The 15710-nt window shown below is 38.8% G+C and overlaps 1 protein-coding gene across 3 annotated transcripts; it reads right to left on the bottom strand.

Moving 5' to 3' along the window:
- Nucleotides 1-2652: 2652 nt before the first annotated feature.
- Nucleotides 2653-14880, bottom strand: LOC307250012 (V-set and immunoglobulin domain-containing protein 1-like). Of its 3 annotated transcripts, none has more exons than XR_013844857.1 (8): nt 14596-14880; nt 9220-9570; nt 8343-8687; nt 7592-7627; nt 6432-6716; nt 5472-5579; nt 4753-4847; nt 2653-4227 (listed from the first exon to the last, which is right to left on the bottom strand). XR_013844857.1 is itself a non-coding variant. In XM_080026935.1 (7 exons), exons 1-7 carry the CDS (start codon nt 14690-14692, stop codon nt 4840-4842), a joined length of 1230 nt encoding a protein of 409 aa, XP_079883061.1. In that variant the 5' UTR covers nt 14693-14880; the 3' UTR covers nt 2653-4839. The 3 variants fall into 3 exon arrangements, 1 of the variants encoding a protein (XP_079883061.1); XR_013844858.1 differs by having other exon boundaries at nt 2654-3705; XM_080026935.1 differs by having other exon boundaries at nt 2653-4847.
- Nucleotides 14881-15710: the final 830 nt, after the last annotated feature.

The following is a 15710-nucleotide window of genomic DNA, read 5'->3' as shown; positions in this document are numbered from 1 at the left end:
TCTCTGAAAGGGAGAGGTTAGCAAGGGAGCGTTGACATCTAGAACTTACACCAATAGATGGCTCCAAAATACACATTTATTACACACTGTACCTTTAACAGATAATATTTAATCAGCTTTCTCACGCGATAATGTGCACAAATACATTTATACATATTTCTAAACTCTGTCATGCCTGAACAGATATTGCACAGATATGTATCCATCTCATGTTCCTTATTGATATTTTCTTTTCATTTATAACACTGAGTGAATATTATAATTCAGAAATTTAAAGATTTTATTAGATGAAAATTTAATTAGGCGATTTTTCCCCGGGCTGATGTTAAGATTAAGCAGCACTTTAACAGAGCATTGAAAGATATATGAATTATCTTCACATAGTTTTTATATTTGCTGTGAATTGAGGGACAATTATAAGGAGTGGTGCTGCAGTTTGGGATCATTTAAATAAAAATAATAAAACAAGATAAATAAATTATACTAGTGACTCCACAACAGCTCAGTTACTGTAAAAGTTTCTGATTAAACTTTTGCTTTTATTTTATTTGTCGAAAAACAAACGATGAAAACTATTTATATTTTCCAGCAAAAATAAAACTATGTAGATACATGTAATACAGTATAAAGAAGTATATATATCATTTATATTTAATCCTTTTAGCTTTGGTTGGAGGTGAGTTCTAAGTAGAAATATATATGCAAGATAAACGGCGTTCTTAGCCGCGAGTAGCTGCTTGAGACGTGACGTGCACTTGTTTTAAAAAAAGGGGACGCACACAAACACTCCGGGAAAATGTCGCATCCCACTATTTCAGGAGTCAAGAAAAAACGTTATTTAAACTTGTGATGTTTGGAAAAGGCGTTGTGAAGCTGGGAAGGGTTTTTGGGCATTCGAGGGAAGGGACCTGTACGTGTGTGTGTGTGTGTGAGGAAACAAATATACAACATTTATAGAGAGCATTAACTATAATAAATACACACTTTTTGCCATTTTTTTAAATGAAATTAATGAACTATACATTTTTTAACGAGGACACTGTTTTGTATGCATGTTTAGTCAGTGACAGTTGCAGCTTAAACAGACTGTGAAGGTAGATAAGTGGAGATACATGCATTGATGTCTTTATAGAAACATTGAAGTCACAGAAGATGTTGAATCTACAGGGTTTAACTTTGCTGATGTTGGTGAAACAGTACTGTGGAGGATTACACTTTTGTATTTTGTTTGTTTGTTTTTGTTTTAAAAATGTAAAATGTACATATTTCTCCTCCTGTAACTCCATCTAATCTCTCCCTGATATTTGTGTTTGATTGGAACACAACTGAACTGAGCAGCTTTTAGTTAATCTGGTTTAAGCTTTTTAACAACGAGTTAAAGTCAGTTAATTTTTTTTTAAGATATTTTTTGGGGCATTTTTATGCTTTATTGATAGAAGAGGCAGAGTTGAAATGGGGCAGAGAGGAGAGTGACATGCAGAGAACGACCGCGGGCGGGAATCGAACCCGGGTCTACTGCTGGGCCAAGGCCCGGGGGGGGGGGGGGTGGTGGGGGCCCTACCATCTGTGCTAAGGGCGCCCCTTAATTTTCTTTTCTCATTATGAGCATGGAGGCACATGCTGAAGTGTGTAGCCTTCTAAAGGAAGAGGAAAATCAAAGATAAAAGATGTAAAAAGAGGTAAAATAGTCCCTCACACGTTGTCCTGTTTCAATCAACACTAAGTCCAGTTTTGGGTTATTTGCCGCTTTCTCAAACCACTGAAATGTTTGTTCCTTTGTTGAGAAAAACGTTCTTGGGGGAAATGTTTTGTGTGTGACAAGCAAAGTGTCCCGTCATTGTCATTTTAATAGAAAAAAAATTATTCGAACACTAAGACTTGATGTACAAGTAACAAAATGTCTACCGAGTGTTTAAGACGCATTCCTCCAGTTTTCTTAAAAAAAAAATTGCAGGACAAACTTGACATTTGCTAGCATTGAAGTCATGAATTCAAGAGACAAAAGTAAACATTTATATGAAAAGCAGTTATATAATATTATGTAGTGAGAATTTGTTCTGCTAACCACACAGAGAAGGAATTTGTTGACGCAGTGAGCATGTTGTAACCCTTAAAATCACTGAACACACGTTTGTATTATTTCAGATTTTTTTAGTAAATGGAGAGAAAAAGAGAGAGAGAGAGAGAGAGAGAAGGATTGCGAAGGGAATGGTAGATATGTCGGGTTGGTCTCCCTGTACATAAACAAGGACAAAGTGTATTTATACATGAAGGGCACACCTTGTAAACATGTAGATTGTGGTTGTCTTGCCTTGTACTTTCTGATGTAAAACTGTTTTTAAAACTTAAACAAAGCAAACGATTCATTAATTTCCTTTTGTCTTATAATGATTCAGATTATTTCAGGGCAGCTGAGAGAACGTTTAGTTTTATTCCGTGTATTTTTTGCATCGATGATAAATCCGGATTGTGAGTGTCTCTGATGGTTTTCCTTTGTACAATGATGCTATTGAGTTTTCTTTTGTTGTTGTATATAAAATTCTTTCTTGTGTTAGCATGAGTATAAACTGTGTATGACGTGTATGACCGTAGATGTAAATACTCACGTTTTTTTTTCCTACTCACTTAACAAACTGCTGTGTTGTGGATTCATGATTAATGACGAACATTAAACTATAATGTTTTATTGACTCAGCAACGATTCAGTCTGATTTCATTTCATGTGTTTAAAGGTGCTCCGAGGAAGTTTCAGTTTGTGTTCATTCTAGCGCCCTCCTTTGGACAAAAGCAGTAGTGTTTCTACTAGGCCAGCTGTTGTTCCTGGGTGAGCGTATACCCATGACAAAGGCATTAAGAAAAACTATATAAAAATATAATTCTTTGCACTGATGGTCTCGTTTGCTGTTACATGTAATTTATGATCATTAGAGGAAAAATGAGACTGTTTCAGAAATATTTTAAAGTTCCTCGTAGCACCTTTAACGTAATCTTTTTATTTTTCTCATTAATACAGGCAAATGATATGGATTGTGTCTGACATAAAAGTTTGATTGAATTGAGAAGGTACAAATATCACATACAACACTTTGATGACAGGACAGAGGTAACATAAACATCAAATGAACCCCAGTTGCGTGAGCGTTCACGACCCTAGTAGGTCTAAATGTCCTATTTCCCGTTTAACAACAACTGCTTACACCGCTAAGACAGCAAGGATACGAGGAAAGACCGGGAAAGACACCAGTTGAAACGACATGAACGCACTTACGTAACTGTCGTTCGGAGGGAGGAGCTACAGCAGGTAGAGCGTGTCAGGGAGGGACCAGAGAGAACACAAGCGGAGCGGTTGAGGTATTTGGATACGAATCTCTATCCCAACTGCTATTTTCTCCCGAATCATATACCCCAGCTTTAAGCCTGGATGCAACTTCATGCAGAGTCCCAGTTGTATTGTCATAGTGCAGCGTACCAGTACAGAGACATCGACATTTAGTTAGCGTCTAACCAGACGTGCAAAAAGCAGTAAAGTGCAGAGAATGTAATGTAATAGTATAGACAGTGCAGTGAGAATACAGGCTTTACAGCACAACCAAACAAGGTTAATAAAAGCACGGGTCAACCTCATATTGCATACTTAATCATAAAGAAGTAACTATGGTTACCTGAATGTCAAAATATACAAGTATAAGTACAGTTGCAACGGCCCTGAAATGTTGGTATAAAAGAACAAAATAGAATAAAAGCACATTATCAGTGAGGAAACAAACACATTCAGCCTCTGTAAAACTTTTTGTTGAATTGTATCACAGATACGAGGCTGCACATTATTATGTTGTTGGACTACTTTGCATTGTAACACTAACCTGCAGTGTGTAGAATTTTGGGTTTTATTTCTTAGCATATGTTGTAGAAAGTAATTATAATATCCATAAGTACATTTAATTTAGTGCATAACAGCTGAAAAAAATGTTTTGAATAATTTTTTTCCCCCTTAGAAAGGGTCTCATATATGTCCATATTTCTGCATATTTTGGACCAAGGCCTAGTGCCGCCATCTTGAAAGTGTCATAGTTGGAATGTCATCAGGTGCATTGTTTAAAATGTAGAATTGTTCTTGTCCTTGAAGGCCACTGTAGCTTCTGTTATTATTCGAAAGGGTTGGGGTTACCCAGGGAGCGTTGGATTCTAGAACTTTGTAGAACTTTCTTGATGATGTCATATTACACACTGCACCTTTAAGGCAAAACAACTCTGTATGTTGAACCAATCCCTGAACAAGCTCCACAAATACCTCACATAAGGCAGTAGATGGCACATGTACATAGTGCATTATACAGGTGATACTCATATTATTAGAATATCATGGAAAATGAATTGGAATTGAGGCAAGAATTCATTCAAAAGGGGCCCAAACCAAGTACTGAGTACATATGGATGATTATACTTTATAGAGGGCCGACATTTCTGTATTTAAAATCCCTTTTTCATTGATTACATTTAATATTAAAATTTTATGAGATTTTGAATTTGGGGTTTTCATAAGCTGTAAGCCATAATAATTAAAATTATAACAAATAAAGGCTTGAGATATCTCACTTTGCTTGTAATGAGTCTATATAATGTATTAGTCTCACCTTTTAAGTTGTATTACTGAAATAAATGAATGTTTGCACAATATTCTAATTTTTCTGTATATGTAAATGCACACTTTTACAAAGGCTTGTATAGGTTAGGCCACATCAGTGTTCCCACCAGAGCAGATTGATCTCACACTGGACAGATTGTTTCATCTACGTCAGATCCGTTCTCATCTGAAGATCCGTCATCGCAACAGTTTCTCTAGACACCTGCAGCAAAGAAAATAATAAATCACACAAAGTCAACTTTTCTATAACACACACATTATTCTTTTGGCGATGGTGTGTCATCACTGTCATGTAAAAGCCAACAGACTGGATCATACAGTATGTGACACAAACAGACAGTCACAGTGTTCATTTCTGCACATTATGAGTATAACTGCTCCCAAACTTATTTAAATAGAAGAACTACGCTTCACTTATGTAGTTGATATGGTTTTATTCCTCCTTATTAATAGGCTTCATCAACGTCAACATGACCATGAAAAACTATAAATAAATACAAAGAGAAACACTGTAAATACACAGAAATACAATATAGCCTACATATTATAAACATATTAAACAAAATAAACAAACATACCGTGTGCGCCTTCTTTCTCACGTTCAGGAGAGTTAGCTCTCTTGTCGGTCATTTACAATACACTCAGCATAACTGACGGCCTTTTTAATCATCACGTGAACACCAGTTACCAAAATAAGATAAAATAAATTTCCATCAGTAGATTGGCGCCACACCCATTTATTTATTCATTAAATTTCAGAAGAATAAAATATATTTCTGAGACAGCTACAATGAGTCTGGTGATGTGATGCATTTAATAAACGTACCTTTATTACGGCTTATGCACTTTGTTGCCACGAGAACAAGCAGAGCTGCAGCCAAAGCTCCCAACAGAAACCCGACCGACCAGCCGATGGCCACCCGTCTGGAGGAGTCTGAAACACACGACAAAGAGCTGATGAAACTCAGAGTGTAACTGAATACCATGGACAGCTCACGGGTCTGAGACTACACAAAACAAAACAAAACAAAACAATAATTCAAATTGACTATTCAAATTGTATTTTAGAAGACTCTGGGTGGTAGGATGGCCTAGAGGAAAGGTGGCCGACCAGTAACCATGAGGTCTCTGGTTCCTCCTCCCAGTAACCATGAGGTCTTTGGTTCCTCCTCCCAGTAACCATGAGGTCTCTGGTTCCTCCTCCCAGTAACCATGAGGTCTCTGGTTCCTCCCAGTAACCATGAGGTCTCTGGTTCCTCCTCCCAGTAACCATGAGGTCTCTGGTTCCTCCCAGTAACCATGAGGTCTCTGGTTCCTCCTCCCAGGAACCATGAGGTCTCTGGTTCCTCCTCCCAGTAACCATGAGGTCTCTGGTTCCTCCTCCCAGGAACCATGCGGTCTCTGGTTCCTCCTCCCAGTAACCATGAGGTCTCTGGTTCCTCCTCCCAGTAACCATGAGGTCTCTGTTTCCTCCTCCCAGTAACCATGAGGTCTCTGGTTCGATCCCCGGAGGGTGTTAGTTGTAAAACCTAGTCTACGGTGCCCACCATTTCAACCAGTGTGTCCTTGAACAAGACACTTAACCCCAAAACTGCTGCAGGGGCGCTGTACTACGGCTGACCCTGCGCTCTGACCCCCTCTGGAGTGTGGTAACTTGAGAGGGGATATGCCCAAAGACAAATTTCAATGTAACCAACAATTGACTAATATAGTAACGTAACTTAACTACAATGAACAGCTACAGTATAATCATCTCACAGTGAACAGAGCATGAAAGAAATCTCACCATAGAAAGGCACAAAGGTCTCAGTAGAAATCTGATGGTAGATTCCCTCCTGTGTGGCTACACACTGGTAGCGGTCGTTCTTGGTCACAGTAACGTTGAGGGTAATATAGAAATCGTGGTAGTGTCCTTTCTCTGTGACCTCTGGTTCTCCGGCGGGAATGATGTTTCCTTCATTGTCCTGCCACTGGACTTTAGGTTTAGGAAAAGCACCAAGAACCTCACACTGCAGGAGAACACCATCTTCTGAGGCCTCGAGTGTAGTGATGTACGGCTTTGGAGCTGCACCTGCAAAACAAAAAAAGATTTTTGTTGTTGTGTCCTGCTCACAAAGTGCCCAGCCGAATCGTGGGTTTTATAAGACTTCCATATTTAGTTGTAACATTTCAAATTATTTGTTGAAATGCAATTTGTTACAAAATAAGGCAAAACAGTTTACAGTTCAGTCTTAAATGAAAATGTACAAACTAAATAATCTGCAAAAAATGAGCTCCAAAAAAGCTTCCCTTCTTAAAGCTTAACTCAAGATTTTCATTCTCATCCAAACAAAATAAATGTGCATGAATGGAAGACATAAAGTTTTTAAGTAAAAAAGTACATCCCTTAAATCAGCATAGTATTAATAAAAAGCTGATTCAGTAAAGCACAATATGAGTCTTAGTTATAAACCCTGGTAGTGGTCGATGGGATGTTCAAGAGAAATCAGTGGACAGTCTTAATTGATGATGTAATGTACAAAGATGTTTTTCCCACTTTACCTGCTACACTGTGTGAGAACAATGTGCAACATGAAGACACTGAGTCCTAGAGAATTAAAGCACATCACAGATGGAGATATTAAAGCCCTACTTCACCGGTGGGAATATGAAGGTGTATTTAACTCTTCTACTATGTAGTATAAATGTGCAAAAAAAAAAAATCTGTTCATCCTAGCCTGAGAAAAAGGCAGACAGAGTGTTTTATGGTCTCACTGTCTAACCCTACATTTTACTGGTGTGACATCACACCAGTAAAAATGTACGGTTAGGATTAACATGACAGCTGGGCCAAGGAAAGACTGAGGGAAGAAAAACCTCATTCATTATATTATAATAGTGATTTTATAATGATAGAACCCCGGTTCCGTATGGGTGAAGTATTCCTTTAATGACATCATCACTGACCTGGGGTTCCTGATCGATCTCTGAGGGTCTTCTCCGCTGAAAGATGGAAGGAAACAATCTTATTTATTTATTTTTATGACTTGCAATTTTTATTATAGACAATCATACAATATATAACTAAACATTAAGAAACGAGCCTGCAGCAACAAACACACAGCCAACCCATGGAGTTCTCTAGTACTCTAAATATGGAGAAAATCCGTAAAGAGATTTCAGGGAAAGCAGAGAAGTTTAAACAGATATGTCAGCCTTTCCTGGACTTTATAGCAGCGCTGAAGTGACTTTCATGACACCTTTTTGACTTTTAATTTTTTGCTTAACATTTACCTTTTGTTTAAACAATGTCTTAAGAAACCTGTTAAGTAGAGTACGCCATGTTAGTTGTTTATATTATTTTGTCTTTTGTTTGTGTGTTCACTTTTACCCTTGTGTGTTTTTTTGTATTGTTTTTAAATCCCCCAAAAAAAAGTATTAAAAAAAAAACATAGGGGAGAACGGGGGAATGTGAGACATCGGGTAAAATGAGACACATGACACATTTTTTTGAAACAATCATAATTTCACTGCCGTTCGTCCTGAATACATTCTGATAACGTGGATTGCTAGGAAACATCCTGAATTAATGGGAAATGTGTACATTTGACTGATAAATAATTTTAGCTTGCTAAGAGGAGAGCAAATGTAAAAAGTGTCTCACATTACCCCGTTCTCCCCTATTAGGGGCCAGCCATTCATTATAATGAGAACTCACCAGTAACAACCAGCTTGATTTTGAACTTCTGCGGTGGCTGAAGACATGGGAAATCACAGGTGTAGTCTCCACTGTCGGCCAGAGTCGCCCTTGTGATGTCTATGGAGGCCTCGCCGTATTTCAGTAACCCTGAGTGTGAAACTCTTCCTTTGAACTGTGGGTCCTGACCTGAGAGTCCTTTACTGGATTGGACGCCTCTATCATACGTGAACACATCCTTCTTCCCTTCACCCCTCTGACCATCTTTCCTCCAGACAAACGTCTTTGCCTCAATGTTCTCCTTGGTGAGGAGGGAACAGGGTAACTCAATGTGACCGCCTTCTTCCACAGACACCGTGACAGCATCTAAAGAGGAAACATGTTGCAATCATTATCCTAAAAGGTGCAGTGTGTAATATGACATCATCATGAAAGTTCTAGAAAGTTCTAGAATGCAACGCTCCCTGGGTAACCCCAACCCTTTAGAATAATAACAGAAGCTACAGTGGCCTTCAAGGACAAGAACAATTCTAAATTATAAACAATGCAACTGATGACATTCCAAAAACATGGATGCCTCCATAAGACCTGCCTGCTCAATGTACAAAATGTAATATTAATATTTGTAATTCTCCACTCAGGAGGATAATTCAGATTATTGGCAGAGGTGATTTTACACCAATGAGGACATATTTATGAATGAGGACATTGATTTTAGCAAATAAATTACTTAAAATGTTACACAGTGTCCCTTTAAGCAATATCACATGAGAGGGAGCATGTTGTCGCTCTATATCAGCGTCATTGCTCATTGCAGCTCGACAGATCTTCATTCTTTCAGATCATGAAATACATTTTCCTGTAAAGAGAAATGTTTGTCATTATGATGAGCACTCACCAACAACAACAAGCTTGATGTAGAATGATTGTCTTGGATTAAGATTTGAAAAATCACAGGTGTATTCTCCACTGTCGGCCGATGTCGTCTCTCTGATGAGTATGGAGGCATCGCCGTGCTTCAGTTCCTCTTGAAAATGTGAAACTCTTCCTTTAAACTCAAATTCCTGTCCTGGGAAGCCGTTATTGCTATGAGTGCCATCATCAGTATACGTGAACACTGTCTTCTTCCCTTCACCCCTCTGACCATCTTTCCTCCAGTCAAAGGTCTTGGCCTCAATGTTCTCCTTGGTGCTGAGGGAACAGGGTAAAAGAACATCACTGCCTTCTGCCACTGTGACGACAGCTGTGCCTGAAAGACAAAAGCATTTAAATCATTATTCATGTTAAGAATCAGGAAAATGAAAAGCACTTTCTCCAGTTTACATGCAGATCAGATTATTTATGGATATGTTTCATACTGGAATCATTTTTTCGGCAGTGGCGAAGTCGGTAGGGAGATCGCCTCTGGAGTGCAGGGTCGGAGGTTCGATCCCCCGTCTCCCCGCCACATGTCGAAGTGTCCCTGAGCAAGACACTGAACCCCAAATTGCTCCCGATGGTTCAGAGAGCGCCTTGCATGGCAGCTTCTACCATCGGTGTATGAGTGTGTGTATGAATGGGTGAATGTGGTAAGATATGTAAAGCGCTTTGGGGCTGAGAAAATCGGCTAGAAAGCGCTATATAAGTCAAGTCCATTTACCATTTAAACCTATAGCCTACAGCCTCTTAAGAAGTGGTTCTGACTCTCCCTCAGTCTAACTTGTTTTAGACCGGGGGCTCAGTGTGAGGATGACAGCAGAGAAACACACTATTTTTGGTTTGTACGTTTGGATTTTACTAATTGTGTTTAGGTTTGGAAACCCAGATTTACAGCATCCTTAGCCCATCTGTTTTGCCTTTTAATTTTTTTTAAGACTATTTATTGGCATTTTCAAGCTTTATTAGACAGTACGGAGTTGAAATAGGGAGACAGAGAGAGAGAGAGAGAGAGGGGGAGGGGATGACCTGCAGTAAAGGTCCACGGGTCGGATTTGAACTTGCGACGAAGGCCGGAGCCAATATGGTACATGCTCTATCCACTACGCCACCGGAGCGCCCCGTGTTTTGCCTTTTACAGTGGAGCAACAACTATGGACACAAGAGAATGTACGACACTCTCCCCTTTGCACAGAGAGGCGCCTACTACACAATGGTTTCACATGTACAGGGACATAACTTAAAGCTGGGGTATATGATTTGGGGAGAAAATGGCAGTTGGGATAGAGATTCGAATCCAAATACCTCAACCGCTCCACTTATGTTCTCTTTGGTCCCTCCCCTATGGTCCCTCCCTGACATGCTCTACACCGGGGGTCACTAACAGGCGGACCGCGGTCCGGGTCCGGACCCAGACGCCGTCCTATACGGACCCGGACCTGTAGTCAATCAATTATTTAAGTATTTAAAATTTTGACGGGGCGCTTCTATTTTGACCGGCGCAGCTTTTCTAGACTTTACGGTACTGGTTTAGCGAATCAGGAAATGCTTTCGAGTTAAGCCATCCCGCCTCCTGCTACTCAGGCAGCCAATCGAATCTGTGCATTCCCGGCTCAGGCTGGCTCACAGACAAAGAGACAGTGAGCTATCATGCGAGAGATGACAGAGAGAAGTGCAAGAATTACGAGAATTTCAGCGAAATAAGTCAGATTAGAGTGAGAAAGACAGCGGGAGGAGAGTGAGAGACAGCTTTCTCTCTCTCTCGCTCGCCCGCTCGCTCACCGGCTCCGTGTGTCGCGAGCGAGTTAACGAGCGATCAACAGCTGAGTTTTTTCCTATTATTTACTATCTATGGTTTTTTCCCCTTTTGTAAGACTGGTGAAAACCGGTCAAGGTGCAATCATGTGGACTCTCTATTACCCTGATGTAGACCTATGTGTGAATGACACAGACATAAGATTGACATAATCACCAATCGCCAGCAGCACTGCATCTACTGCCCACAACAGCAACAGGAAAAACATTATTTAAAAAAAAAATTTGTATGCAGTTTCAATTATCTACATTTTAAGTTTTACATATTCTTAGTAATGGCAGAATTTATAAATACAGGTTAATTTTTTAGCAAGATATTTGGCAGTAGCCCCCACTAACATTAGCGAAAGCTAGTGGTCATCCGTCCCTCAGTCCAGTTATCTGGCTGCTAGCAAGTTATGTTGTTTTGTTAATTTTTCGATTCATCTTAACTATATTAAATGTTGACCTTTTCTTTTATTATTTGCACCAGAATGCTCCGATTACATTCTAAAAACACAAAAAAAAATTACTGGGGGGGAAACCCCCAGACCCTCCTACAGGGGTTTAGTTTCTGACATGTCACTTTTTCAGAGCTTTTCAAAATTGCAAAATAAAAATCCAGTATTAGACAAAGTGGGAGATTACTATGTTAAACAAACATAGTAGGTATAGTGAAGTTTAGAAATGATACATTGAAAATATTTCTCAAAATTATTTAATTTTTCAAAAATGAATTATATATTTTATCTTTATTTTAAGATTATTATTATATTTATTTTCACAATTTTATTTTTAAATGCAGCCCTTCTCTATGAAGAGATTAGTTTCAGTTGAGTCACTTAAATAATACATATATCTTCAGTATTATATATCTATAATTATTTAAAAGTGAGAATAAATATTGTTGAAATGTTTTTGAATTGTTCTTTCTATATTGATCTGACAGTCAGTTGTTAATTACATGCAGACGTTGATACAACTACTAGGCTACTTCACTATATATCACACTGAATCATAACACAAGTTAGACATTATGATGTTCCGGACCTTTGCTTGAGGACATTTTCTCTAACTGGACCTATTTGAATTTTAGTTGAATACCCCTGCTCTACACCAACAACGTCGGTGCCAAAGTGAATGGACAGTCCCAACAGCCAATAAGAACAGAGAAACTGATTTTTTTTTTTTAAAGAATCGGAGCCTCGCTCTGATTGGTCAAAGTGTACCGCTCATGTTAACTTTGACCAATCAGAAATAATATACCCCAGCTTTAAATGTTGTGAAGCATGCAGGGAAATATAATTGAAATCATGAAATGTTTGCACACTAAACCTAAAACTGTTAACATTGAAGTACAGTACGCTCTGTATATTGTCATGGGAGCACCATATGATTTCACTGAGGGCAAGATAAATTAAGAGATTATCTGGTCACAAGTAAAAGAAAATTGGTTGGATACCCATCCTTTTGTGTGATTTACTTATTTTCTTTTTTCCAAAGAAAAACCTTAAACTTTCCGATGCCTTGGGTGTCTTGGGTATTACAAAATGTTTAATTTGTTTCCTTAAAAGGCATTGTTGTTTCACCGAAGCCTCTGACGAGCCCTGAGTTTGTCATTTCTTACCAAGTTCTGAGGAAGAGTGGATGAAAGGGCGGAAAAGCCGTCTAGAAAACATGAGACCACAATGACAAGGCTATTTGGTAAATGGGCTCGTTGTGTGCTGTGGTTAGAGCTTTAGGCATATGCTTTTAGTGATAGTGTAGAGACATTGAGAGACAGAGATGAAATGGGGCAGAGAGGGGATCTGGTTCGGATCAACACTACCACTAACCACCACTAGGCTACACCACGAATGCCCCCCAGTGACCACACCCCTTAGACACTACCCCTGCGTTCCAAATCACATACTTTTTCTTTTTACTACACTACATACTAAAGTACAGAAGAGTTTTAGGGCCACAGGAGAGAAAAAAAATCAGATAAGCAAGATTTTTTTTTCATTATGACGAGAAATGTCAAGAATAAAGACGAATATTCCAAAATGCTATTGGAGTTAGTGGCAATTATGTATTTTCAGCATGCTACAATTGACGTGCATGTATTGGGACATCCTAAATCAGGGGTCCCCAAACTACGGCCCGCGCTTTTTATTGGCCCGCGGCCGATTTTAAACATATAATGTAATATGGCGCTTTTAATTTTTAAATAATTTAAATGCACTCATTATATTACAGAGAAATATGTCCCATAAAAGAAAATGAGCAACAAGCCCATCCCAGAGGACCCTGCATAATATTTTATTTTAAATTAATATTATTATGGAAAATCTATGCGTCCTTTTCCAATAGCTTCTAATTCATCTGACACAGTGTCTCCATTTTTTTTCATACAAAATTCTTCAGATTTAGCCTCTTAATTTCCCTCTCAAAGTGCACCAGATTCATGCATTTCACTTTAAAAACTTTAAAAAATCTGGGTGTATCATTGGCATATAAACAAGAGGGGAAATGTGTCTGTTTAATGTGCAAGGAAAGTGTTGCCGTGAAGAAGGATTACAATTTACGAAGACACTATGAAACTAAACATCAGAGCAGCTACATGTCCTGATAAATGTGTTATTTTTGCAAAGTGGCCTGGCCCTTCGTAGATTTTTCTGTATGTGGCCCTCAGTGAAAAAAGTTTGGAGACCTAAATCTTTTTCTGGCATACTAAATAGTAGGGAAGTATGGGTATTGGAACGCAGGGTACATGTTAACGGGACTTCATTTCCCCTTTTACAGTTTTTTCCGATTGCTAACCCACAGTGGGCACAACTTCTCTTTTCCCTCTTTGGTCCATTTCCAAAAAAAAAAATAGTATTTTTGAGCTTTCCCTTTATACTGTATGTTCCCTAACAAGTCTAAAACAAGACACCTTCTTAGTGTTTCAGTTGAAATTGCAATCCACAGTGTTTGAAATGCACTAGGCTGATGTCCATTCTGTTTTGAATGTGTGGTTTACTGTTGTGACAGCAGTGTGTTAGCATTTGAACAAAGTGCTGGAAATCCACAGTGTTGTGCAGGCTGTGGTTAAGCCATGAGATAGGTGTGTAGAGTTTTGAAAACTGTGTGCAATGAAAAACGAGCTAGAGTTTTGGACATGTCGCTCCAGTTGAGCCCACTGTGGTTCAGCTGTCCATAAAAACTGTAATCAAGATATCCTCGTGATTTCCAACCACTTTTTCTTAAAATGTTTTCGTATGTAAATTAGGTAATATCTCATCGGATCGTTTCATTGAACAATCATGAGGAAAGGATATCTTTAAAGGTAAAAAAGTCCCATTCACATGTAGTGACTAAAGGGCGTGCGCACTGGATAGATAATTGTGAATTTCACACACAGCCCATGTCAGCCAAGACATCTAGACTGCTGGGAATAAAGAGGCGCAGCTTGTCCGTACATACGGTAACATAATACTTTCCTGCCTAATAATAACAACTATAGACTGTATATAGCCTACAAGATAATAACCAATGATGACAATCGATATGAATAATTACAAATATTAAAAGTAAGTCTTACCGTTTTCAAGTCCATGTATTGTTCCAAACACAGACAGCAGACAGACGCACAGGGACAGACGCTTCAGTGCTGTCAACTTCACTCCGCCTCCAAACATGTTGTCTGGGAGTAATAATGGAGGAGAAGTGAAGGTGCTGCTATAGCTAACCAGACAGAAAAGCTAAAGTTAAACTAACGTTGTTGTTAGCCGGAGTTAAACGTCCCAAATGCACTCACAGACGCTCGTATAGGACAATGCATTCATGTGCGTTGAGGCTGCAGCATTTATCAACAATAACTGACACTCCCACTCGGCTCCCTACGGCGGAATGTCCCTGGTGTTAATATCAGTCACTTGGGTCCAGTCCAGTTCCGCGGAATCGCGCTGGAATAATGCTGCCTTCATGTGCTGCCAGACACATTGGGAAAACCAACCCCCTCTATTTTTCTTCTTTTTTTGTTGACTCACCCTGGGTTCCAAATTACATACTCTTTCTTTTTACTACAATACATACTAAAGTACAGAAGAGTTTTAGGGCCATAGGAGAGAAAAAAAATCAGCTGAGGAAGATTTATTTTCTTTATGTCGAGACGAATACTCGACGAATACTCCTAACCCTAACCCAAACGGAGTTAGTGGAGCATTTATATATTTTCAGCATACTACAATTGTCGTGCATGTATTGGGACTTCCTATCTTTTTCTGGCATACTGAATAGTAGGGAAGTATGGGGATTGGAACGCAGGGATACAGTGCTTCTTTTAAGTAGGCCTATGTGAACCCCTTGAGCCATTGAGCATTTTTATTGAGTTTAAAATGACCTGGTTTGATCTCTGTTTTATCTGGTCCCGCCCAATTTCTTCCCTAAAGATCTCTCATTACATTGGTCCATTTCATCACTGAATTTGGCCCATCTGATTGTGTTTACCTGCTCGATTTAAGCAATGTAGCTTAGGGTTCACAAACGTTTTTTCACATACAAAAGTTGGCAAATCATTTGTTTTATTTGTTTTAACAATTGATTTCCAGAAAATAAACATGAGGAATTGATAAACAAACATCTGTTATTTCATATAAGAAATGCTGGCTTTGGTACAAAAGAATTAATAATGGTTAAACTAAATACAATTCCAAA

Source organism: Ammodytes marinus, assembly GCF_949987685.1.
Source record: "Ammodytes marinus genome assembly, chromosome: 4".
NCBI lineage: Eukaryota > Metazoa > Chordata > Actinopteri > Uranoscopiformes > Ammodytidae > Ammodytes > Ammodytes marinus.
This window is presented reverse-complemented; position numbering and strand designations above follow the sequence as displayed.

Excerpts from the sequence above, each read along its gene's own strand:
- LOC307250012 (XM_080026935.1), bottom strand. The coding sequence starts at position 14,692 with ATGTTTGGAGGCGGAGTGAAGTTGACAGCACTGAAGCGTCTGTCCCTG. Across the intron at positions 8,688-9,219 it reads CATCAAGCTTGTTGTTGTTG|ATGCTGTCACGGTGTCTGTG; the intron begins GTGAGTGCTCAT and ends TTTCCTCTTTAG. Across the intron at positions 6,717-7,591 it reads AGATCGATCAGGAACCCCAG|GTGCAGCTCCAAAGCCGTAC; the intron begins GTCAGTGATGAT and ends TTTGTTTTGCAG.